The 26,977-nt window shown below is 34.9% G+C and overlaps 1 protein-coding gene across 1 annotated transcript in view; it reads right to left on the bottom strand.

Moving 5' to 3' along the window:
- Positions 1 to 6,794: 6,794 nt before the first annotated feature.
- The window catches only part of LOC129228365 (metabotropic glutamate receptor 3-like), a 144,891-nt gene continuing 124,708 nt past the window's right edge, over positions 6,795 to 26,977 (bottom strand). The window contains exons 9-12 of the mRNA XM_054863044.1: positions 24,647 to 24,886; positions 16,659 to 16,863; positions 13,996 to 14,253; positions 6,795 to 6,888 (exon numbers count right to left, since the gene is read on the bottom strand). Of these exons, the coding sequence (XP_054719019.1) occupies positions 6,795 to 6,888; positions 13,996 to 14,253; positions 16,659 to 16,863; positions 24,647 to 24,886 (797 nt within the window). The remainder of the gene's footprint in view (positions 6,889 to 13,995; positions 14,254 to 16,658; positions 16,864 to 24,646; positions 24,887 to 26,977) is intronic.

The raw sequence follows: 26,977 nt of genomic DNA, 5'->3' as shown, positions 1-26,977 counted from the left end.
CATGCGTCTTTGTTTTGTTATTAGCCAGCATGATACGGATTTAAAATTATTCGTAAAGCATGGAATTTGATTAAAGAATGACGAAGATCTCACGTAGCGATTGAAACAAACATTCTACAGAAGTAATAAATTAGATTGAAAATAAGTTTTATTATTTTTGAATATTGAACTATTTCACATAGAAGATTGCTTTAACCGTTACAACTTAAATGCTCGCACATGTTTCTCTTTTAATCGAACACTTAAAATTCAAAACCAAAACCAGTTGAACTGAGTCCGTTTTTTAAGTGTAATTTTTCGAACGTAGACAAAATGTATTTTTTTTTTCAGCAGAAAGCAGAGGAGTAGAAAATGATTTCTTACTAATGAAGTAGATAAAAATTTTAATGTTTTATATCGTATTCGAATAAATAATTAAAGGTTTACTTACTAGGTTTACTTACTCGTAGTTACAATTTGGCGTAGTATGTATTTTTTCATTTGTACAAAAGGTCGAACACTGCTATTAGAAACATCTACATTTCAGCATACAATGAAAATGTTTGTTTGCACAAAAAGAATTCCCTTGAGGTAAATCTAATACTTTTTTATGCTTACATTATGCTTAGTGGTTTGGATGGAGCCAAAGCTTTAAAAAAAAGGAAGAAAGGAAGAACACCCTTCGATTAACAGTCAACTTATCCGACTTATAACTGTAGCCTGCATAAGAAGTCGAAACATCAAGTAGCATTCCCATTGCATTTATTTTGTTACGTGTGTTATCTGCTGTATGTTATGAGTACATGTAATGTGTAATATTAATCTAAATTTGCTATTATGTCGGACAGCTTGAGCTTGCCCGAAGTTCAGTTAGTTTACAGCCGAACGCTCTACCGAAAAAAACTTATCAATTTAACCGAACAACTAAGTCTAGTGCTTTTAAGCTTTATTAAAAAAAAAAGGAAAAAAAAAAAAAAAAGAACGAAAGAAGAAAGAAAAAAAAAACACACACACACAGGTTAATTTTTTTTTCTTGCCGAAAGCGACGTAAAAAAATTGGAAAATTGTAGTAGAACTTTGATTTTAAAGAAAAAAAAATCTGCATAAGAACCTCAGGCGGCATCAAGGTTTTGAAACAGCAAGGGGCGTTTCCGAAAACTTGATTTTTTGATCGTAAGTCTATTTTGGCAGTACGTGTTCATCATTTAACAGCACGGTTAAAATAAAATAATTTGAACTAAGCTCTTTTAAGCGTAGCTTTTCGAATGTAGTAAAAATGTGATAGGCTATTTGTTTTTTACAAAAAGAAGAAAAAAATGTAGTTTACCCTTCAAATTGAGGTAGTAATTTTTTTATTTGTACAAAGAATCAAAAACTGATTAAAAGAATCTATATTTCAAAATACGATTTATTATTTTTTTCTGAGCAAAAAACAATTTTATTGTATATTCAGTAAATTACCGCCCAATAACCAGGGCTAAAGCAGAAATGCATGAAATTCATGTATTTTTGCTTTAGCCCTGGATACTGGGCGGTAATTTACTGAATATACCATGCCTTGCCTTCAATATTCGAGTTGAACCGAACCATTGCTTCGGTCACTCGTCTGGTCTGCGATAATTCTATCTTTGGTACCAGTTTGTTTAGCACTCTTGGCTTCCTTAAGAGGTTTTCCATCTCTAGCTTAGTCACTTTCCTATGCCGGGTTGATGAGTAATGATAAGCGCGAAACTGCAGTCCTCTGCTGGAAATGACTGAGCTGGCGGTGTATTTCAATTTTATTCTAGTCTGAAATCTTAAACCTGATACTTATATTTTCGCTTATTATGCTTTAATTTTCTTACTGAAGCCAAAGCTTTAAAAACAAACAAAAATAAAAAAAGCCTTATAATGCAGAAGTAATTTAGCACCACGTTGCATCAAGTTTTCATGACAGCAAGAAGCGTTTCCTTATCATTTATTCTATTCCCTCATATTTGTTATTCATTTTATCAAGTGTTCATGTAATGCGTGATATTTCTCTAATTTTTTGATGCAAATTGTCCGGACGTGGGCTCGAAGACGCATTCTTCTGGTTACCTGTCGAACGCTCTGCCGATCAAGCTATTCAGCTCTGTCGGTCACACTGCAAGTTAAAGTTATAAATTTAACCGAAAATTTCATTCTGGTTCTTTAAAACAAGTTTTTTTGACAGAAAAAAACAATTTTTAGACCGCGGGTCTATTTTTCATCAGTAGCCTGCACGATAAGCTTTAAAATAAGGTGTATATCAAAGAAATCGATCAAGAATTGAGGAAGATCTCGCGAAGAAACCAAAAACAGGCTACAGAAATAATATATAAGGATTGGAGCTCTAAAATTAATAAAGTCCAAAAACATTCTACATGCCATGGCCATGGTTTATAGATTTTACACTTTGGATAGGAAATCTAGTTTGACTGCAGTGATGGCAGAGATTAATTGATTGATTTTCTGTGTATTTTCAAGCTTTCAGAGTACCACAAACTTGGAACTCTAACTTATGCTACTTCCACTAAAGTTAATCTTCAAAGGTTTACAGCTTTTTTATAGAAAAAGGAGGAAATCATTTTTCATGAAATAAAATTTTATTTTTCATAATGTTCCAAAAGTAAGAGACTAGAATACTACTCAGATAAGATACATAGGATAGAAGCATGAAAAAAATCGGTCCATTACACACTGATTTGTTTCACATAACAATGATTTGTTTTAAGAGTTTAAAATATAAAAATGATAGGTTTACAATGAATAATCATATAATACAAAATAATATCCGATTGTTATGCGTAAATAAAAAAATACTTATGGTATGAAGGTTTAAAATATCAAGTTTTATGAAAATACATATACGGATGTAGAAGAAAGTTAAAATCAGCTTTTTAAGTAAAAAGGTAACTGAAAAGGTAATCTCACACAGTAAATATATACATTTATATACAAATAAAGAGTGGAGACTGGGACCAGATTAAAGCTTGGGCACCAGTATTGGGCATACAATCTGAAGCTAATTTTTTTAAAAACTCAATTACTTTCGTATTATACTAATGCATTATAAGAAGTTGTAAATATTAAATTTAAAAAAAGAAAGAAAGAAAACAATCTTTAAATTTTATTCTGGTTTGGCAAACTCCAAGGTCTCTCCAGGTTTTAACACTGAATTTACACTTTTTCATTTAAAAGTCATATGATAGATCATATAACTTTTAAATGAAATGCTTGGGACAACGGTAAACTCTCAAAGTGGGAGATACGACACCCTAGGGTGTTGTGAAGTATCCACAATATATACATGAAGCTATCAATATGTATACATATAGACGAGTTGGACTAAGATGACACGAGGAAATTAATTCTGCAAAGGGTGTCGAGAATTGGAAAAATTGGGAACCCCTGGTCTTATAAATAACAATAAGATTTTAGTAAATATATATATATATATATTTAGTTCTGCAAGTAGTTCTGTAACTTAAAAGAAAAAAGAAAAAAAAAAAAAAAAGGCTTGAATGTATCAATGAATAAAAGGAAAAAATGAAAGAGCTATGAGAATAAAACAATTTTAAGAGATTATATGTGAATTATAGTCAGGCCAGATTAAGCCATGGGGCATTGGTCCACAGTTAGAGAAAATGTGACGACTATAATATTATAATGTATTATTTGTCACATATATCACTACTACTTATAAAATATATGTATTATGCACAATAATATACATTATCATAAAAGACATCGTTAAATTTGACTTGGTTGCGATAATGCCTAAGCACCAAAATATTTTATTACTTCACTACATTGAATAAGCAAAGAGGGGACACCAAATAAAGATGGTGTCCAGTTCCCAGTATTCTCAAGAATCATGGTCGGGATCATTTATGCTCCTTTCGAGTTTTGATAAATGTTTGTACAATTGGTTTTTAATGAGGTTAACATTAAAAAAGGTGACTCAGTTGGCAACATTGCTTACCATATCCATAATTTACGGTTACAGTTAAGAGGTTAACGGGTTGGTACCTGAGTGAAACTCGAAACCCCCAAACTTTTACAACCGCTGATGAGACGCCAGGTACTAAACCTTTTCTATGGTTCTGACTACTACAAAATTTGTTCTGTATTTACTGTCATACATATAAACTTCAAAGCTGGTCCTTAGAATTAAGAAACATCAGTAATAGATTCGTGAAGTCGCTTACTTCTGTGTTGTTCAATGATGTATTTAACAGGGTGTTCCAAAATGACTGATACATTTGAAAAATCAATAAAACTAAACGGACAGCAATAGAAATATACCGTTTGCTGCATTATGCTTGGGACAACAGTAAATTTTCAGACTGACAAACTTTCAAAATTAGTTACAATGTTCCCCAACAGATGGCGCTGCCGGTATTTTAAAAGCTATAAGAGAAAACGTAGTCTGTAAGATCCCCAAAATGACCAGCAAATTTGAAAAATCAATGCTACCTGTTTAGTTTTTATGAATTTTTCAAATGTACCGGTCATTTTGGCTATCTTACAGATTGCGTTTTCTTTTATACCTTTTTAAATACCTGCAGAGCCATCTGTTGAGGAACATTGTAACTAATTTTGAAACTTTGTCTGAAAATTTACTGTTGTTTCAAACATAATGCAACAAACGGTATATTTCTATCGCTGACCGTTTAGTTTTTATTGATTTTTAAAATGTATCAGTCATTTTTGGAACGCCTTGTATATGTTCTGTACCTCAGAGCAGGCATTGGTAACTGGGAGGAGTAAGTCCGATCATTGGCTTAGGAAACGTTTAAGAACAGACTCCAAGTCACATGGTTCAACTACGACGAATTTTAGACACGTTTTTTCCCAATACTTTACTTTAAAATAAATCCCGTGACTAGAGATCCTTGAAACAATATTTGAAAGCTTCACTCTTTCCACCTTTTACCCCTTCTCAATGTTCGGTACTAATGAACATTGGCTAACCAATAGGCTGGCTAATTATTTTAAGCTGTTTTTCGTCTGTATCTCCTTCAGTTTTTAGCAAGTTACTGCATGAGTATATTCCTCTATTCTTAACAGCCATTAGTCTGTATTTAATGATCCCAAAGATATGGGGGTATAGTTTCTTTGCGTAATCTATTTCTTCTGCCCCTCACCGCGATACAAATAAATTCTTTAAAAATTACAACATTGTGAGAAAATTCCGAAACATCACACGTTATTTCCGGGAATTGCCACAAGTTTTATGGAGAAGAACTTCTCAATGACGTCTTACATTTTTAGCTGCTTGTATGAAGATATATTCAGTTTCTTTATTAGAGGTTTTGTCTTCAGCTGAGTTATGATCTTTCCACATTGACTGGAAGTTACACGTCAGCGAAATGCAGTCTGGATATGTTTTAGTTTTACTTGAACTGCGAGCAATTCTGCTTTAGCTTTGGCCGTATTTGCTTCAGCAGCTTTCATTGTAAATCAGGAAGGTGCCAGTCTTAATACTAACTGTAAATATTTGTAAATTTTCTTGGATACTTCCTAATTTATGCGAGAACTTGACTGGGGTTTTTGGGAAGATTTCTTAATTATTTCAAAAGATTCTAAGTTAATTTCAGGAAAGTAACAGCCTTGTTACAGAATCTTTTCCTTTTTTTTTGCTAGATATGTTATTGGCAGAAAATAGGCACACTAGCTGCCCATTATTTTCCTGGAACACTTCAGAAAATTTTCATCAATTGTATTTCATTGCCCAAAAATTGTATTATTGTTTGGACTTTGTCTAAGGAAGAAGTTGCGTATCTTTCATACAACATAATAATTGCAATATCTTCAGTTGTATAACAAATTTTCTTGTCCCATAGAAAATATACCCATGAATCTAAATTTCTTTACATCACAAATTATGTTAAACACTTAGTTTTTGGTTGTCAATGATTGTAAAATTTTATAGACGACCATACATCCTTGGGTTGTATTTTCGGTTGATAGACGTGCATAAGTTCTGACGTGATCTATGGACTCTTTACATATGCAGTTCACAATGTTTTAAGTTGTTCTACGGCTATATGTCAATGAGTGCATTCAATCTGATGAATTTATTGGAAATCATGCGAAAATGTAGATATATATTTTTCAGTAGATATACTCAGTAGATGTACTATTCTCAGTAGGTAGTATTCTCAGCAGATATACTGCAAAATTATAGTATATCTACTAAGAATTTTTAGTCAAGGAATTCACTGTACTTTATATTACGTGTGGAACAGTGTACAATTCTTTGTGTTGTCAATGATCTTACAACACAAAGCCAATTTTAGCCATTAACTGTGTAGGCCCCTAAACAGTGGAGGGTCTAGTTTATTTATTCAGTAATTAGGCTCTGTTAGTTAACAATGTATTATGTTATCAAACCTATAACAATATGTACAATATTCATCCAAAGCACTTGTATAACGCAATTAAAACACATCTATCACTAATAATTTTCAGTCAATGAATTCATTGTACTTTAAAATGATGTCTAATTTACAATGCTTTGTGTTGGTCATCCACGGCTACATAGCTTTGTGCGCTATCTTTTCCCGAAGCATTAATTTCGGTAGTCTTGGTCGATTTACGAAAGATTTCTAATCCATAGATTCCTCTCCTCCGTATTATGTGTCACTTACAATGTTTTGTGTTGTTCAACTGCTAAGTAGCTTAGTGCACAATTTTCAACCGGCACGTTCATTTTGGGAGATGGCGGGGAACACTTGGTATTTTTGATTTTGTTCTGCCCCAGATCTTCACCTTGGTAGCAGGAGAATTCCTGCTCAAAGTTGTGCTTGTCAATTGAGTTGGACGTGGCTTGAATGTTTGAATTTCTTGCTGGTGACGGAGAGGCTGAAGAACAGGTACTGTTGCGATAACTTTCTTTGCAGCCTGAAATACGAACAAAATATAACTTTACAAAATGCAAAACAATAGAGACAAATTGAGGTGAAATTTCACAACAAGAGTTTCAAATTATTTATTTCAAATCTTTTATTCAATGGTGACTAACCACTTGCATTTGTTCGAAAATAAACGTGTCATGAGACTCTTAAATAAACATCCCTTATTGAAATTTGTTTCTTAAAATCATTAGTGAAATAAGTTTTCAACCCTTTGTGCCCAACTTGATTGGGTATCAAGACTTAACAAACAACCAAGAAGCATGTTGATTTTAGTTTTTGTATTTTTTGAGTATTTGTGGCGTTGAGATAAAACGCGTGTAGATGAAAAAAAAAAAAAAGAAGGATGTACTAGCAAAGTGAACTAGTAACTGGTAGGTCTAGGTTTCGCAGTTCAGGTAGTCATAGTCATTTAAAACCGTTTTTCATGAAATGCAATAGGAATAATTTAAACTAGAGAAACACAGAAAGTGCTGAAAATACTCTCGGAATGCATCCTATACTATAGCCATGTCTCTACACTCATGCGCCTTCCCTTCCTTCCATCTTAAGAATAACAAAAGGATGAAGCAAATACTTGTGCCATGAAAATTCAGAAAACTCAACTTGTAAAAAGGCACGCAGAAACCATTGGCGTAACAAATATGTTAACCTCCAGAACTCTTGATTGTAAGCCATTCTAGTGTGGTAATATACAGGCCCGGATCTTGGGACGAACTGCAACAAAGTCTGTAGAGCTTCTTTCCAGAGGCCAGCAGTGTACTTTGCAACATTAATAAGTCTTAGTGCTAGTTTTGGCGTAACAAAAGTGTTAACTTCCAGAACTCTTGATTGTAAGTCATTCTAGTATGGTAGTATACAGGCCCGGATCTATACTTTTTGGGCCCTCTGCAATAAAATCTGTAGAGCCCCTTCCCAGAGATCAGCAATATACACTTATATTTGCTACAGATATTATAGCAACGTTAATAAGTCTAAGCGTTAGTTTTTTTCTATTTCTTGGGCCGTTGTGCCCCCTTAGGGACGTGCCCCCCCCCTCCGCACTGCGGGGTCTCTGCGGGTACTTAGATCCGGACCTGGTAATATATACTGTATACATTTAGGTACTGTTGTTACCAGGCTCAAGACGACGAGGAGAGAGGATCGAAGGATAGTGAGGCAAGCGCTCATGGATCCCACCGTGACTCATAAGCACGAAACTGCAGTCTTCGGTTGTAATGACTCAGCTGGCGGTGTATTTCATGTAGCTCTGTATTTATCTCATTTCTTAGCTTGTATATGTTCAATTGTCTGATTTTGGGATCAAGTGAATCCCTCACCTGTATTGTACTGCATATTAAATTTTACTTCAATTCAATGCTTGCTTCTTGGGGCGCTATTTTCAGTGTTACTGAGTGTATGTCCTACTTTTATGTTATAAATAGTTGATAACACTTGAATACAAGAACTAATTATTTCGAAAAAAAAATGAAAAGAAAATATAGATATATATTAAGCCAATAGTTGGGGAGTGTGTTTAAAAAAAAGAAAAAAAAATCAAAATCGGAAGTAATTGGTGGAGGGATAAATATACCAACTAAACAACATACAATAAACACACTAACTTCTAAACAAACGTTTTCCTTACCCTGTAAGTGAGCTTCGGCTACTGCGTGCATATTTGTAACAAAAGACACATTTTATAACATTATTTCGAGAAAAAAAAAAACCTCTTACAATGCCCATTAGAAATAACTTGTAGAGCTTGAAATTCTGAACAAAATTAGCAACCGCTGTTAGTAGCTTTTAATAAAGATTAAGCTCAAAGCTTTATTTCAAATTTTATCTTAAATAAATAAACTTAAATAAATAAATTGATTAAATTATCAAATTTAATTAAGCGCTTCAAGCGGACTCCCACCGACCACGACCATTCCTATCTCCACTGAAACTCCTTTACCGCTTCCCTCCTCTTCTGCCTCCCAGCGCGAATATGAACTATCATTCTCAAATTTCCCCAATCGCTAAAAATTTCTGTGGTCGGTTTCAAAATTGATAATTCTGACCTTCTATTTTATCGTTTCTGATGTAACAATGACTTCAAAGCAAAATTACACCCAAAACGACAGTTAAAACAAATTTCTTTTTCAATATTACAACATTATAGATGCACAAAGCTGCAATCTACACTTTTGTTTTTTAAAACTTTTTATTTATTTATTTATTTATTTATTTCAAAAAAAAAAAAAAATGTTTGACCACAGAAACTTTTCATTATTGTTATTATTACTAGAAAATCGCCTGTCAAAAGATATGACGGGTGAAAACTGCATCTACATTTGAACGAAGCGACTGCCTGTTCGTTCGGTGATATTTTGATGGTTGAAATTTTAACCCTAACTCCAGTAGATAGCGTTAATTGTTGACCACTTTTTTTTTCGTTTCTTCATCCCCCTAAAATTAGTCTTATCAGTAAAGCAGTTAAGTTACCGGATTCAATTCAGCCTTGTCAAAATAAAGCATTTCTCTGCATGTCAAACATTACCAAAAAACATTATCAAATTATCATGCTATGGCGCGAGTTTCATCGTTGATGACGTCAGGAGCGTTACTCCGTAAGTGAATTGGCTGTTATAAAAATGAGGATTATTATTAGTCGGGGGTGGGGGGTGTAAACAACGTTTTGAATTGAATTTAAGCTAACAAAAGGATATCATTTTTTCCGTAGACATTACTCCTTTAAAAAAAAAAAATCTTTGTTAATATTTTTGTACAATAATGCATATACAGTAATAAGTTTTTTTTTTTTTTTTTTTTTGACTTTTTTCCCCAGTGTGTTTTACTTGGTTAGGACACATAGTTAGGTTTCCTGGGTTTAAATCTTTGATATCATTTGAACTGTCACAGAAACTCATCATTTTGAAAAAATACTACAATAATGATTTTTTTTGAGCAATCACGATTGCTTATTGCTTTCATTTGACTGTTTTTGGCGTGCTATCATTTTATTTTCCCACCGCCACCCTCCGCACCATCACCGTCGACCGGTTCCTCACGATGCTGTTCCTATAGCGAAAGCCGTCTCCAGGTCGCATCCATGTCCTACACACACGCGCATACATACACAACTGCACATACACACACGCACACATACACACACGCACACATACACACACAAACACATACACACACAAACACATACACACACAAACACATACACACAAACACATACACACATACACCTACATACACATACACATACACACACGCATACATACAGACACCTACACATACATACACACAAAAACGTACACACACACATACACACAACTACCCACACATTCATGCCTGCCACCAGACACAAACACATATACCTACACACACCCACACACACATACACATACCCCCCACACACATACACATACCCCCTACACACAAACACACATACCCCCCCACACAAACACACACGCCGACATACACACACTCGTGATTGCGAAAAACATAATTTGAATTCAAGATGTCAAAATTCAAATTATTATTATTATTATTATTATTTTTTTTTTTTTACTTTTTTTTCAGTGTGTTTTACTTGGTTAGGTTTTTTCTCCTGGGATTTTTCTCCTGGTCTTTGATATCACTTGAACTGTCACAGAAACTCGTCATTTTGAAAAATAAAGACATTAATAATGCTAATAATATATGGAGTTCAATTTATTTTATTTGACTAAAGGACTCCACTCTTTAGTCGGAATTACTCCCATAACAGGAACAAAAACAAAATTTCTCGTTAATACTTAACATTTCTCTTTCTTCCAGGTGGGTATAATAATAAGCAATTCAGAAATTTCCCCCTTTCAAACCCATCAAAATAAAAATTTTTAGAAACTGCAACCATGGCAACAAATCGCCCCCTCCATCTTCGCCTAAAAACAGGGGAAATATTCCCCAACGAATTGTTTCTCTTTACGTCCTCGTAAACAGGCGGTAGATTTTCATTTCCTTCTGGTTCCGCAGGGACATTCACAAAGGCTTCCCTGTCATTTTGGTGCTTGTTGCCTCCCTTTTTCCCGCCACAATGGTGGAAATATATCGGAAGGGATCCATTAGGGGGAGGATGAAGCTCCAGGAATAAAAAGTTGTTTGCAACACGTGGATGCGTTTGGATTTTCTCATCGCGTTAAGAGACTGAAATAGAAACTACACTTAGTCTAAATTCTTGAGATTAGTTTTCAGTTATGTGGTAAAATTTATTACGTTGCTTCACGGTGTTGAAAGTCGCGAAAAGATCTGGACAAAGATTTTTCACGGATAAGTGTCCATATGAGGCAGCGTAATTCATTTGGATTGTTTAGGAAAGAAAAGTTTTTGCCTAAATCGGCGAATAAAGGAGTGGTATAAATAGAATGAATGACTTCAAAATAACAATCGATGGGAGTTTTTAAGAAATCTGATGATGGCACCATATTATTTCCTTGTGTATGCCTTTAAAATAGCATATCTTTTAATAAGTAAGAAATTGTTGTTGTAAAAATCTTAAATCCGAAATCTTTTGCAGTAAGAAAAGTCCTTGTGTGTGTGTGTGTGTGTGTGTGTGAACTGAGAATTTAAGAAATTAACCATTTTTTTTTAACCAGATGTTGATTGTGCTAATTGAGAAGTTGTAGTATAAACAGTTTTTTTTTGTGCAAAAAATCAGTATTTATTTTTAATGGTTTTCACATTGTTACGCATCAAGTATCTTATTTTCCTTTTTAACCTAAAAATGCTCCATTTCATAAAAACTTTAAAATATGATCTTCAGTTTTAAACCTAAAAAAAATACTTTAAAAAATCATAATTTAATTTAGAGATGGTTTATGGTTCAGCAATCAATTGACAATATCGAGCTTTAACAGAAAAAAAAAAAACACAACAAGGAATTTACCATCAAATGTCCCAAACCAAAATTGTGAAAATACCCTACTAGTAGTAAAAATTAAAACAAGTAGACAATTTCAAGCGCACTAAACTAGAAAGAACTTCGGAAATTTCGAAAATAAAAGTATTTTTTTCCCCATCAGATTAGTGCATTTACAAGAATAAAATTTATTAAATAGCATCTTTAGTGAGTATTTTCTTGGTTATTGGCACCTACAGAGTTTCAATTTGTTCTTATAGTATTTTAAAATACAAAATTGGGTATGCTACCCAACGACAACGCGATGCATTTAAGGGTAAAAACATTCTTTTCATTTTCTGATTATAATCGAAAAAGTTCCAAATTTTCTGATGAATATTTTATAGTAGCCATCACGGAAATACCCATGATAAAATGCAACACTTATTAAGTTAAGGTTTTCTTATAAAATATCCACTACCCAACCTCCAATGCCAAAACATTACCGTCAAATGTAGTATGAAGAAATATAAAGTTTCTCTCAAAAACTTAATTGTCTAAAATGTTTGTTTCTTACGCAGCAGCTTAAAAATGCAGTTAAAAAATCACTGCTAAACACTTTCAACAAATAAAACCATGCATGTTTTATTATTCTTCCCAATGCTTTCAAAAATGTAATAACATTGTACAAATGACTGAATTTTTTTTCTTCAGTTACTTAGAAAAGGAAACTATTTTATTTTTATTACGATAAGAATAAAATTTTCGCACATAAAAAAATCCATTCCGCCTGCACTCAAAAATATACATAGAATCCAACCTTGAGGTCGTCTAGTACTTCAACGTTCTTGTATTTGCGCAGAAATTGCCGACATTTTATCATACTTTATAGCTACTTCCGAAATGGAAGGCTTTCACCAAAAAGAGTCAGTAAAATCGAAGTAGAAATAAATACAGCTGGATGAGCCCTATAGTCATATCAATATTTTCAGTGTCTCAAATAATTATGCCAAAAAAAGTCTTCGTGTCTACTATTTTAGAGAAGTCTGCGCAGTTCACATACTTTTTCTTTCCCATAAAAACATTTGTATTGGTAGTTGATCCTGTCCAATACAATGGAGTTCTAAGTTTTCTTCATCCGAGGGTTGCACCTCATATTAGATGATTCTCGCGGGAAAGAGTGCATATAAAAATGAAAAATATTTCTTTATTTTTCTAAACATCTGTTGACAGAAGTAACGAAATAAAGGAAATACTCCGCCAACTAAATAAAACAACATAAAAAGTTCCATCAAAACGTTAAAAAAAATCCCGCCAAATTACTGTATCGAGTCATTAATAAACATTAAAAGTTCCATTAAAATGTAAAACAAGAAAAAGAGGAGCAAATATGGTGGTGACATAAACAGTATTTTTATACAGTAAATTGCCGCCCAATAGCAGGGCTAAAGCAGAAATACATGAAATACACCAACCAGCTCAGTCACTTCCAACCGAGGACTGCAGTTTCGTGCTTATTATTACTCATCAGCCCGGCATAGGAAAGTGACTGAGCTGGAGGTGGAAAACCTCTTAATCAAGCCAAGAGTGTTGACAGTTTAGTGCTAATAAGCACGAAACTGCAGTCCTCGGCTGGAAATGACTGAGCTGGTTGGTGTATTTCAAGTATTTTTATATTTTCGCCGAGGAACGACAATGAAAACGGTGAAATTAAAATACTTTGCTATATTAATGGGGGGAGAAAAAAGGCCGTTCACATTCAAAAGGCCGCTGGCTAATTCCATGAGAAACGTTGTCCGACAAAACTAGTTCTACGTATCGAACGTGAAAGGTGAAATTGAAGTAGGCTCAGCAGTATTTCGAGAAAAAGAAAAAGAATTTAAATAGAAACATCTTAATGGCCGTTGGTAAATGCCATGGCAAACGTGGTCAGACAGTACTTCACGGCTACGTATCGAGCGTGAAAGATTAATAGACTCAGCAATATTACTAGCAAAAAAAAAAAAAAGTCATACCATCTATATCGCCGCTTGCCAATTCCAAGGCAAACGTGGTCAGGCTGTAACTCATGGCGACGTATCGAACATGAAAGATGAAATGAAAAGTATGCTTAGAAATATTACTTGCAAAAACAAAGAAAAAAAATATCTTTGAAAAGGGAGGGGGGAGGAGCTATGAATACAGCACCGAATACACTTACCGCTATTAAGCAATATGGATGGCACACCTTGATGGACTGACGGTGTGGCGGGCGGCAGTGCCAGACAGGACGAGTTCCTATTGTGATGACACATGACACTTTCTTTCGTGTTCTTCTCAGGCTTGCACAGGGCTATGTACACCTTCGGCATGAACAGACACGCCAGCTGGACGGCTCCGCTGAGGCTCAACAGCGAGCTCAACGTGACTGCTCGTATAGTGTTGCTCGTGCTCAGCACGAATAGTGGCAGAAAGGCCAGCCAGATGACACAGGTCGTGTAGTTCGTGAACGTGAGGTACCTGGTTTGAAGAAGAAACGTTGTATTTTAAATTATAAATTCAGTAAGTTTTCTGGTTAACATAATACATAATTATCTCCTGGACGGCTTTATTTTTTAAGGAAGGAAATTCATAGTTGAAATAAGCATTTTATTTAGCTGCTATGAAATTTATGATCTTCTCCAAATATGCCTACTACCACTCTGGTAATCTAGTTGCTCCATAGATGGTGTCTCTGAAGTCTATTGCTATTTATGTGCAACGCAAGTGGCGCCATCTATTGAATGACTAGATCACTTGAGCGGTAGATCGCATATTAGGAGAATATTAAATTCATTTTCATAGAATTTTCTTCCTCCCTGCTGTCTCCCCATTTCTGTCCCTATCAATCTTTTTAGAAATTTCTATGTAACTTATTTCGTACAAAACAGTTGCTTTAAGTTTTTTCTTTCTAGAGTTACCGACCACAGCGTTATCCACGGTAAAAGTTCAGAAAGAGTAGTTATTCGCGACACATTGTCGCTGTGGTCACTTCTAGCTAATAAACAGTTTTGTGCTGTCATTAAGGGCAACTTTGAGTCATGCCAGTTAACTTTGGGCCAATTTTTTAGCTGATAAAAATAAACAAATATTTATTTTTTAAAAAGGTAGAAAGCCCTGTGCCACATTTTCCGGACAAGGCTATGAAATAAAGTATTTACTTTTCACTCCATCCCTCCTCCAAAGAAAAATAAAATAAAATGAATGAGCAAAATATAAATTAACGTATAAAATGAAAACAAAAATGTAGTTTTGCACACAGTTAATTGCATCAATCAGTTAGTCTGAAGTTGCTGTTTGAAAGCTAGTTTTGAAGTTGTTAATCATTATTACTCTAATTATTATTATATTTTTATCTTTTGCAGTAGCTCTTGAATATAGAAAAATCCATTGACTAGAATGAGCATAGATAACGCACTCAGCACAAACACATGAAGAGCGTAAAATGTAAAATGTTACAAAGAACATTGTAAAGATTGTACATTTTTACATTTTACAAAAAGTTAAAATGTAAAAATGTACAAATATAAAATTTAAAAATGTAAAATTGAAATATTATTAAAATATAAAACGCAAAAGAATAATGGGTAAAATAAGTAAGAAGTTAATACGGTCAATCAGTTGATTAGTCCCTGTAGTTTTTCTCTGGCCTTTTATTATCAGTCGTAAATGTTTCCGGACACTTTCGGGCATTTCGTGAGATGCAAAGCACCGAAAAACGGGGTCGCTGCCATGACACTGGCCATAGAAATTGTTGAAAGTGTTTTTCCAAAATTGCAATGTTCTGAGAAAATGATAAATAACATAGGTCTTGTGAGGTTGTGAAGTACAAAGGAACAGTTCTTAAACACTTAGTAACTCCATTTTTTCTGCTTTAAAGTTGCACTAATATAATTAATTTTTTTATAAAAACTTTGTATCTCCTTTCTGACGTGGTTCAAAGTCACTCTAAATGACTGGGCAAATTGTTCATTTAAAAAGATTCAATAATTATTATTTCTTGATTTTGGATTACTCTTCAACAGTTTAGGACTATTTCTTCCATTTTATATCACAAAATGTAATTTAAATTCTGTTAAAAAAGTGAGGCAGTTTGAAATGATGAAGTTATGGTCCAGAGTTGTTCCGATGAACTTACCTGGGAACCACACGAATAATGTAGTTAATGAAAACAGTTGAAATAGGTAGCTATCGAAAGGGCATATTGAAAATTTTTTTGACACAAAAATATTTCACTCCACATACACACTAAAAAAAAAAAAATTGAAAAACGTTCCTGGCAGCAGCTGACGTGCTTAATTTCTATCGTTAATATATCTTGCAAAAAACAGGAACGTTTTCCGATAAATGTAAGTAACCTTTCTGAAATTATTATTGAGACTTCCTGAAGAATTAGGAACTATCTCCGGTTAAAGCCAGTCATGTCTCTGAAAATTCGGTAGGTTTTATTTAATTAGAACCTTCTTGACTTACCAAAGGCTCAAGTAGCACCAGTGCAACTATGGCAAAAGTTAATTTGCAAAGGAAGAATCCGATGACTATCCCAGAGACTTATTCTCTCTCTTTGGGATCCTAGTCAAGCAGGGCTGACCGGAAACACATATTGCCGATACATTTAATAAATACGCTCAGTCGTCAATCTTTAAACCGGTGGCTAAAAATATTTTTTTTCACCAGTGAAGAGTCGACATTCGTGCAACCTGAAGCAATTTAGGAAACTTTTTTTCAAAGATACTTGGTTTTACGCGGAAATTGATGCAAACGTGTGAAATTCCAAAACGTTCCTCAGAAATAATCAGTAACTTTCGGATTTTTTTTTAACACTGTAATAATAATGACAATAAATAAATAAGTGAAGAAACAAAATAACAAATAAATAAACGTACCTCGCCTCATTGAATCCGTCGGGACACTTTCTCGTCTTGAAGGCGTAGACTGTACAGAATCCAATGAGAATGAATGGATAGATGAGGCCCACTAGATACGAGGCAGTATCCGAGCCCAGGCAAATGAGGACATTTTCTTCGCGCGTAGGGTACATGTGAGCAACAGCTGGTCTGTCGTATAAGAGCCAAGTCGTGTTTATAATACCTGAAAACGTTCAAGATTTTCAATCAAAGAATGAAAATAAATAAAGCATAAAAAGAGCTACACTGTAAAAACAATTTAGAAACATTCCTGGTATTTAATGGGCAGCTAATGTGCTTCATCTCTGCAAGTAACATATCTTGCAAAAAGCAGGAATATTTTCCGCTAAAATTCAGTAACTTTCTTGGAATGATCTTGGAATCTTTCTGAAGAATTAAGAAATCTCTTGAGATAAAGCCAATCGTGTCTCTGACTCTTCAGACAAAACTGTACTTGCTTTATGCTTGCAATTCTGAATGAGCTTTGACCATGGTAGCAGTATTGCAACCATTGGGCACATCATTTGGAACTGTCGTGAAAAATCAGGAAGGTGCCAATCTGTTATACTATCCCACCTAAGATTATTCTGAAGTTCCAGAGACATGACTGGCTTTTAACGGGAAGATTTATAAATTTTTCGGGATAATTTCGGGAAGGTTACTGAATTTTAGCGGAAAACTTTTCTGTTTTTTTGCGAAATATGTTACTGGCAGATATTGGGCACATCAGCTGAATATTATCTTCCAGGAACTTTTCTGAATCGTGTTTACAGTGTAGATGCAAATTTTATACCATGATTCGCAAAAACACACCAAAAAAGCTCGCACAATTTGAAAAAAAAAAAAAAAACACTCTATATGATGCACATATAATTTTATTAAAGAGTGTATAATTTTATTAATTAGTCTGAATTTGTGCAACTTGTAGCAATTCAGGAAACGTTTTGACAAATATATTTGATTTTCACAGGATGTGGATGAAAACTTGTGAAATCCTGAGACGTTCTACGTAAATATCAGAAACGCTCCGGAATTTTTCAGTGTAAATAGAAGGGGATAATTAAACATTTTTGTTTAGGTAAACTGTTATCGTCCCTTTTCTGCTTTTCTCAGTGGGAGCTAAAATTCATGTACGTACATTTTCTAAAAGCTTTCGCATTTAGGTTAAACCCTAACAAATGCCTACTCCAACAGATACGAATAAGTATCCTTATTTTTCTCTAGAAATATTTTTGTCTCAAAATACAAGAACCCGCAAACGCAACAAACTAAACATAGAGGCACATGATTGATATCGGTGTCCGATGTTTTAATTGAAAGAGAGGGAACACAGTTCAGCAAAATTTCATTAACGCAGGAATCCTGTCAATCCTTCTGGGCAAACATGATTCGCTTACTCTGACATGCAAACATGACAAATAGGCGCGCGAGGAGGAGTAATAAGTTGCTATGGCAACCCAACACTAATTAGATTAGAGATTACTATCAAATTGAAATGGTTTATTTTTGCAAAAACATTTTTAAAAAGCTTAAAAGGATTTTAGAAGGTATTTCAAGTGCATAGACATTTACTTATATTTAGTTTAACTACTTATAAATATCAAATCATTGTTTTAGAAAAAATAATGATGGCGTGCAGTATAAAAGCAACAAATTTATTATAGATAGGAAAATTGGAAGCTTCTATGTTCTTATTATTTTGATTAATAAAAAGTGATGCTGCTAACAAAGAAAGCCTGTTTGTGTGTAACAGATTATGTTCAAAAAGGGACGCAGTGACTAAGTTTAAATCCCGCGCTCTCCTCCAATCTAAACCAACAGTTGGGGAAAACCTAACTTGGCTAAAGCATTGTGAAGGCTACGCAGATCCTAACCATAGCATTACGGCTCTGCCAAGTTAGGTTTGCCTCTACTATAGTCTGTTGCACACAAATAGACTTTAATTAGTTGAAACTGCGACAAACTTTTAACTTAAAAATGTAATTAACGGCACACATTTTTTGAAATTTATTATTTTCAAGCGATAAATTCAATAAGAACCGTGATAAAGTAGAGAGCTAAAATCTATACTTAAATGCCATAAAATAAAAACTATTCTGTGAAATTGTTTTGGTATGCGTTATCTAAACTGATACAAAACGTTATGTTTTTTGGTTTCCGCTAAAAGTAATTCAAACGTTTAACAGTTGTGGAGCAACAGCAGAAATTTGAAAATGAACAGCATTTTTTATGCCATAGTAAATGCTTGATACGATTAAAATATTCTCTTGCTAAAAGATACAATTTCAAATTTCAACTGCATACATGAGAGTTTTTGTTGATGTTGCAAAAACTATGCAAGGCAATTTCTCTCTAATAGCGCTACATTAACGCTATGTTATTTTATCTGATAGCGCTTAGTTAACACGATAACTGTCTCCACGATGCGTTTGAGAGGGGCGTGTTGGAACTATCAATGAAAAGAGGCCTGTTTTTCGAAGCGTCCAGAACTTTCAAATGCTGGCAAGCGTTGATTTCTGCGCAGCTTCAACCCGCGAACGCGCTATACGACTGATTCCAAATCTCTGTGTTGAAACCAACGCACGTCGCTACGTGAACTCTCTCGTAGATCTGGGTGTTTCATCCATAGAGCAGGAGTTAAAATGGAGGGCGCAAGTCCAATCATTGGCTTAGCAAAAGCAGTCCCAACACTGTAAAAAAATTCCTAAACGTTACTGAGTATTTCCGTGTAACGTGTCAGGATTTCAAAGGTTTTTATCCACTTCCTGGAAAAATCAAGTATCATTGTCAAAAAGTTTCCTGAATTGTTACTAGTCTCTCGAATGCAGACTTCTAACTGTTGTGAAAAAATATTTTTAGCTCCCAGTTTAAAGATTGATTGAGCGTATTCATAAATTGTATCGGCTTCAGCACGGCTACGGCTCGTCCATGCTGATTAAGCTCCCAAAGGGAGCGAAAAAGTATGGACTACGATGCTTTGCAAGAAGTGCAGGCGAGTAAAATTCTCTCTACTTGCTTACGATTCTGGCTTTGCTTTGGCAATGTTTGCAATACTACTAATAAAACATTCTTTATAAATCAGGAAGGTGCCAAGGTATTATACTATATCTACTTACGTTTACTCTGAAGTTACAGAGACACGACTGGCTTAAAACAAGATGATTTCTGAATTTTTCAGGAAGCTTCCGGGATAATTTCAATAAGGTTACTGAATTTTAGAGGAAAACATTCCTGGTTTTTGTAAGGTATTTTACTGGCAGAAATTGGGCGCATCAGCTGCCCATTATTTTCCAGGAACGTTTCTGAATCGTTTTTACAGTGAAGGATCCCAAGTCACGTGACGCAACGACGACGAATGGTTGGCACGTTTTGCGTGGAAGAAGCGAAAGAAATCTGATTTCTTCCAATGCTTTGCTTTAAAATCTATCACGTGACTTGGGGGTCTAGGTTTCATGAATGGAAGTCATCACTCCCTCCATTTTATCTCTTCTCAATGGTCTTACCATTGCGCGCGTTTGTTTCAACGATCGATGGTTCTAACGCAGTGCATTCGCAACATTTGGACGGATCCAAACAGTTTTCTTGGATTGAGTTTAGTTGAAGAAAAGGTAGTTCTTAGGCTATTTAAAATATTTCATTCATGTTTTAGCTCAACTCTTGTACGAGGAAGGGAAAAGGGAAGTGTTCTCCCCATCAAATAATTAGAGGTGGTCAAACTGTTTATTATGAACAATTAAATATGTTGAATTTGGTGGAAAGTTATCTCCACTTGCCTAATACCGGGTTAAACGGTTTTGAGAAATTGAAGCGTCTGTTTTCAATCCGGCTGTATGCGCATTGATAAATGTATTGGTACTTAGCTCAAATTTTCACGTATGGGATTAACATCTTGTGTAACATTAAAGCATTTTTTGAAAAAGTTAAATCAAGTAATCTCTTAATATTGCTGTAGCACGAACTTCTCAAAACCTCTTTTACCTTTTAATCAGCTTTTAGAACCTTATGTCCAGCTTTCTACCTTTTAGCAACATTACACTTCGGGATAGATTTTGAAATACTAGGTGCGCAGCACTTTTAACTCGCTTGTAGAGCACTGTAGTGGTTAGCCGTTGGCCTTTTGCTCCCAAAAGTGCAGGTTCAAAACCAGCTCCAGTTGGAGGATTTTCAAGATGCAAAAAATCAGAGGCGTAGGAACTTCGTGGAAGTAGGGGGAGCTGAGACACATTATGCCATAACCAGAAAATAATTGGGGGGGGGGGGAGGGGCACTTAAATTTTTCCCCCATACGAAATTAGCTTCTCAAAGCTTCTCTCTCTCTTTCCCAGCAAGATTTTCAATCATATTTAATAAATACATTGTACATGGAGATAATGAGGTGATAAAACTATGGTTTTGAAAGGGGGTCGGTCAGTACTTGAAGATGAGCACGTATAAATAGAGGGGTTCTGGGGGACCCTCCCCCGGAAAATTTTCAAAATTCTTGTTCTAAAATTGAGTTTTTAAGCGATTTTTGGAATGTTAAGGGAAGGTTCGAATAAACTTTCCTGAAAATTTTTCGAAATTAATGTCTTAAAAACGGATTATATACCATATTTGTTGACGTTAGTGAAGCTAATATGACTCGAGGGATTGTCCTCGATCGTATTTTCAAATCGATTTTCATCTCCCTCCCAATATTTCGAATTTGAAGATCCAAAATCGCAATTGTAGACAATTTTTAATATTACTTAAAATACACCGCCAGCTCGGTTATTCCATCATGATGGAATAACTGAGCTGGCGGTGTATTTTAAGTAGTTCTGCTTTAGCCCTGGCTTTAGGACGGTAACTTACTACAAAATCTTTAATGATGTCAGGAGAAAAGGCTGTACTAGGGCTCTACTCTGGTAATTTTTCAAAATTGTCCTAGAGAACGTTCTTCAATAGTGTTATCAGAAAAGGTTCAGATGTTCCTTCTCCTTATTTTTTTCGAAATTATAATCTCTAAAAAACGCGACTGCGGATGATATTTGTCAGCGTTAGGGGCAGGTCCCGAATAACAAAATGTGAGGCCCTAGGCCTGCAATAATTTCAATGCTCCCTGAAGACTCTATTAGCCCTGTCGGAATGCATTTTCGGGGGCCCCAGAACTATGTAAATTATTTATCATGTGCATTCACGAATCCCCTTTGGCGCACTCGAAATTGTGACATGGTAAATTCGCTGCTGGCAGAATTAATAAAAATTCTCCTTTAAGGAAATTTTTTTCTAAATAAAAAGTCATTATTTTTTTATTATTACTTTTAAAAATACATGGAATTTTTTCGTATAGTTGTAATGCTATGCATTATTCTTTTAGTAATTTGAGGACTCTTAGACCATGCCAATTAGGTCCAGGTCTAATTGGCCTGTGAGGTAATCAAGCCCTGCTTAGGGGCCGAGCAATTTTCTGAAATTGAATTCCCAAAAAGGGAATATTATTTAATTTCCCGTGTTGTTGGAGAACAAGGTATTCAGGGACTCTTTTTCGGAAATTTTCAGGGAACCGAGTCCTGAAAAAATTTGAGGCGCTTTGCAATAATTTTGAAGGAAAGGGAGGACTTCGGCATCGTAGCGTTTAGAAGACTCTCTTATTTTCTGAGAACTAGAAAAAGGGAAAAGGATGAAACAGGAGGGTGGAGAAACAGAACGTTGGAAATGTGTTAAAATAAAGTGTTCGTTATATATTTTACTGTTCAGATAAGTTTTAGTAAAAGTCTTTGAGAGAAACTATAAAATATTGTAGGAGTATTTTTAACAAATGAAAAATAATAAATGAAAAGTTACAATTTTGGCATGAAAATATATCTGTAAGTGACAAAAAAATCGTAAATTAGGAAAGCAAAAAATATGAATAACTCTTAACTTCGTAAAGTATTATGTTCAAAATTTTTCATTTCAATAAACTCGCACCTTTTAAAACTGATTTTTACATAGTAACTGTTTTTATAATCATTGAAAGATTTTACGAATATTATAATAGTGAAGATATCACCGATTTTGATTTATGTGAATTTTTGTTCCTGTAGTGTAAGTGCCTTTACAATTCTTTGAATGATATTTATCTTTGCATTTTTATAACTTCATTCAAAAAAATCCATTCCTGACGGTTTAAAATGAAACAAAGTAACGGGCACATTTTTTTAAAAAATTTTTACCGTGCGATAGTTTTAAAAATTGCGTTTTTTATCACAGCAATGATTTGCAACCCCAAAAGTAATTTCTGAGTACATCACTAATTTACGTTGTTTCTTTTGATAATATTTCCCATCAAAAAATAAATAAAAAATTTGTTTAAATAATATCTATTTCGGGCGCTACGAATTCTCTATATGGCAACAGATTACTTTCGGTTTCGATAGATCATCGAACAATGACATTTTTGCGATCTGATGGTACTTTTTGATCGAAACATAGAATTTAAACCCGAATTATATGTACGTTCATGATCCCTCGAGAATTAGCTTACGACTGTTTCTTGTTTTGTAAAATTAGACTTTTGGGAAATCTTTAAAGAATTTTCTTTGTTCGGGGCTTAACTTTTTATGAAGGAGTGAAAAATGATAAAAGAGAGAAATAAACGACGGAGTAAAATGAATAAATAAATAAATTTGTTTGTAAATGGGGATACCCCCCACTCCCCGAGTTTTTTTTTTTTTTTTTTTAATGTAGGTAATTGCAATGAATAAAGAACCCAACCACTTGGTCTTTTAGTTTAACTTTCACTTTAAATTTTGAAAGTTTATTTTAATCAACCAGTTTCAAAGGACTTCGCTGGAAATTCTTTACATTGTGCCAAAGAAGTCAGATATCTTAAAATGAGATAAGTTTCTGGAAAATTAAAATCATTTGATTTGAACAAGTTGCATACCTTAGTAACCTTTTTCATAGTTATGTCTGTAGCACCTTTATTCATATTTAAATGCCAAACTGACTCACTATCCTTTTTGTGATCACACGACAAAAAAAAGGCATGCGAGGCAAAACTAGTAAGAAAGTGAACTAAACTGCAATGCCGCTCCCGAAACACGAGCTCAAGGTGAGGAGCAAACCCCTATCGGTACTGGTACTGATTTTTGTAGGCCGCGGAGCAGAGCCAACTTTTCCGCAGCCGGTAGGATAGCTTGTCTAAAATTCTTTTTTTTTTCTTTCGGGAATCAAGAGGTGTGTAAACAGCGAGAAAATGGGTGAAGGTGGACTCAAGTGCACTGATCACTCCGTCTGTCCCCTGCTTTTGTTGCTTATTGAGTGGAAATACTTAGAAAAGACTGATCACATTTTTGAAATCGGGTTTGACGTAAACAATGTATGACAGAATGCTGCTGTGCGAGAATTTTTCCGGGGGAGCAGAGCCGGTCTGAAATATTCCAGGGGGAGCTCAAGCTCCCCCAGCTCCCCCGGCTCCGACGCCTATGCAAAAAATTGTCCACGTCCATGTCGTATGATTATGCAGCATGTAAAAGATCCCTTGAGTAGTTGTTTGGGTATTAATACCATCAACTGGGGCAACATTGGCATTTTGCGGGTGCCATTTTGGCCCGAAAATGAAAAGTCAATGAGTACTACCAGTCCTGATAAAGTCTAGGCAGTGCTGTACCCTATTAGGCCACTGAAACAAGTAAGTAATAACCACTCTCCCATGTTTAATACAGTACATACATTATCTTTTCGTTTATTGAGCCAATGTTACTGGAACAGCATAGGCCACAGTTACCCCAGTTAACAGTAATCTTGGCAAAATTAAATTCTTAGTGCAGTTTAGCAACATTAGAGCCCAGGTATCTCCATCTGACGGGAGAAAAGGTTATCAATTTTCTCATGGGAATGGCTATCCGCCAATAGAGGAGTTACATGAAAGAATGGATGTACTAGGATTGCAAACAGTGAGATACCAATACGCAGGTCCATTAAAAACAAACAAATAAATAAATAAATAAACCACTATTTACCTTCTACAGATACAAGAAGAGCTGTGATAATAAGCTGAGATTTAGGACTCGTGCATCGGGGCTTTTGGCACGGTTTCTGCCTCCGCTGATTAAAAATCCGAGCTATGCGATTCGTTTTAGTAACAATGGCTGCGTAGCATAAGGTGTAACAGAACCCCAGGAAAAATCGAGTAATGCCACAAGTACATGGCGCAGGTTTGGCGACGATGACGAAGGTCATACTGAAGGACATGAAGATTCCTGTAAAGAGAGATAATAACAAAGTAACTCTAGCATGGTTACGGAATGGGTGGTTAAGAAATGGTTAAAATATTTCCCCATATTGTTTTCTAGGAAACATACCCAGCGTTGCCTGGGTCAGTAATAATATTGAGAAGCAATTTATGTTTTCCTTTATTTATTTTTAACTCTGCCTCGGGGTTTCACCCGCGTTAATAAGACAACAATTTATTAAAAAACTATTTTAAGTACATCACGCTATGACAAAAATGTGATATATATAGTAAAAAATTGCACACCCTTATCCACGCCATTAAATAAGAAAAAAAAATCAATAAAAAATAATTCAAAACCCTTGATTTATAAATTAATTAATTTTTAAATGAGCCGGGTAATAAATGCTGAAAATCTTCCCGCCAGCCGGGTTCGAATCGGAGACCCTATAGTTGCTGGCTCAGGGCTTTACTGACTGAGCTATTCGGGCAACAAATGTTCGAGCTGTTGATGCGAAAACAAAAATTCATCATGATTATTATTGATTTAATTTCAATTTCTTGCTGCTTCACTCCTATTAGTCATAGCGTAATATTATATAGCCTATAGCCTTCCTTAGTAAATGGACTATTCAACACAAAAAGAATTTTCCGATTCGAACCAGTAGTTCCTGAGATTAGCGCGTTGAAACAAACAAACTCTTCAGCTTTATATTATAAGTATAGATAGTGGAGTTTAAAATCCACAGTAAGAGTCTTGTGAAACTCGCAGTTCTAGAGCTTAAATACGCCACCATGAGGCGGTTTAAGAAATTAGCCAAAGGGGTAAATCATTCCGTGCTTCTTGATTTCTCATCTCCTTCTCGATAGAGCAGATATTTTTAAAACTTAAAAAATATATTTTAAAAGAATTCAATGATTAAAAAAAAAAAAAAAAAAAAAAAAAAACCTCTCACTCATCAAACTTAAAAGCAGGCTATAAGTTATAGTGTTTGTTTGTTTTATCTCTTTTATCAACCATGTATTGTTTGTTTGTACTGCGAATACAGTAAAACCTGTCAACAACGTTACTGTTAGGACCTATAAAAAATATCGTAATAGACAGGTTATCGTTATAGACAGTTTGATTATTCATGCTGACATTTTGCTGGGGCCAAAACAAAATATATTGTAATCAGTGGCGGATGGGACAGCATGAACCGGCCCTGACATTTACCGGCCAGCCGCCCATTTAAGACTTGCTCCTTGAAGAGGAGAGGCACCCCCCCCCTATTTTTTCAGATGTAAATTTGAGAACGGATACATCTTCTAGTTTTAGGAGGGAATCACAACTAGAATTTAAGGACTCAAATTAGACGAATATCGTTTACGAATTTGGAGAAAAAGAATTAAAAAAAAAACACCTGCATAGTAAAAAGTAATATTTGTGCAGATAATGGGGGGTTCGGGGGCATTCCCTCGGAAATTTTTTGAATTTATAGCTTTATAAACGTATTGTTGGACTATTTCTAGATGATCTTGGGCGATGTTTGCGGGAGGGGTATTTGAAGAATTCCCCCAAAACTTTTCGAAATCAGAGCTTTAAAACGTATGTGTAAGCTAAGTTTGGAAATACTAGGAGGAGGGAAAAAGTTCAAGAATTCTTTCTGCGCAAAATTTCTCAATCGAAGTTCCCAAAGCGCCAATTTAGGTGCAATTGACGCTCTTTGGGAGGAGGGCGATATTTTTTGAAATTGAAGTCCTTAACAAGTTTGTTACCGATAAATCTCCCCCCCCCCCTCTGCTCCCTAGTCAGTATCTGAAGGTCTTATGTGCAATAACGATTGAAGAGGAGGAACTTTTCACGCGATATCGCGTGAAAACAGAATGTAAAGTTTTAATGAACGTCTTTAGACTATCTTTGGCAATGTTAAGTAGAGCAAAGATCCGGTGCCCTCCCCCCCCCCTCCAGGGAATTTTTTTATTTGTTGTCTTAAAAATTCATTCTATGTGATCTTAGGTAATGTTAGGGAGAGAAAAGGTTCGGGGTGCTGTCCAGGATTATTTTCGAAATTGAAATTGAACGAAAGGGATTGTAGGTCTTCTTTTATAATGTTAAGGGGACTGAAGCGTAAAAAAC

This window comes from Uloborus diversus, chromosome 8 (assembly GCF_026930045.1).
Source record: "Uloborus diversus isolate 005 chromosome 8, Udiv.v.3.1, whole genome shotgun sequence".
Classification (NCBI taxonomy): Eukaryota; Metazoa; Arthropoda; class Arachnida; order Araneae; family Uloboridae; genus Uloborus; species Uloborus diversus.
This window is presented reverse-complemented; position numbering and strand designations above follow the sequence as displayed.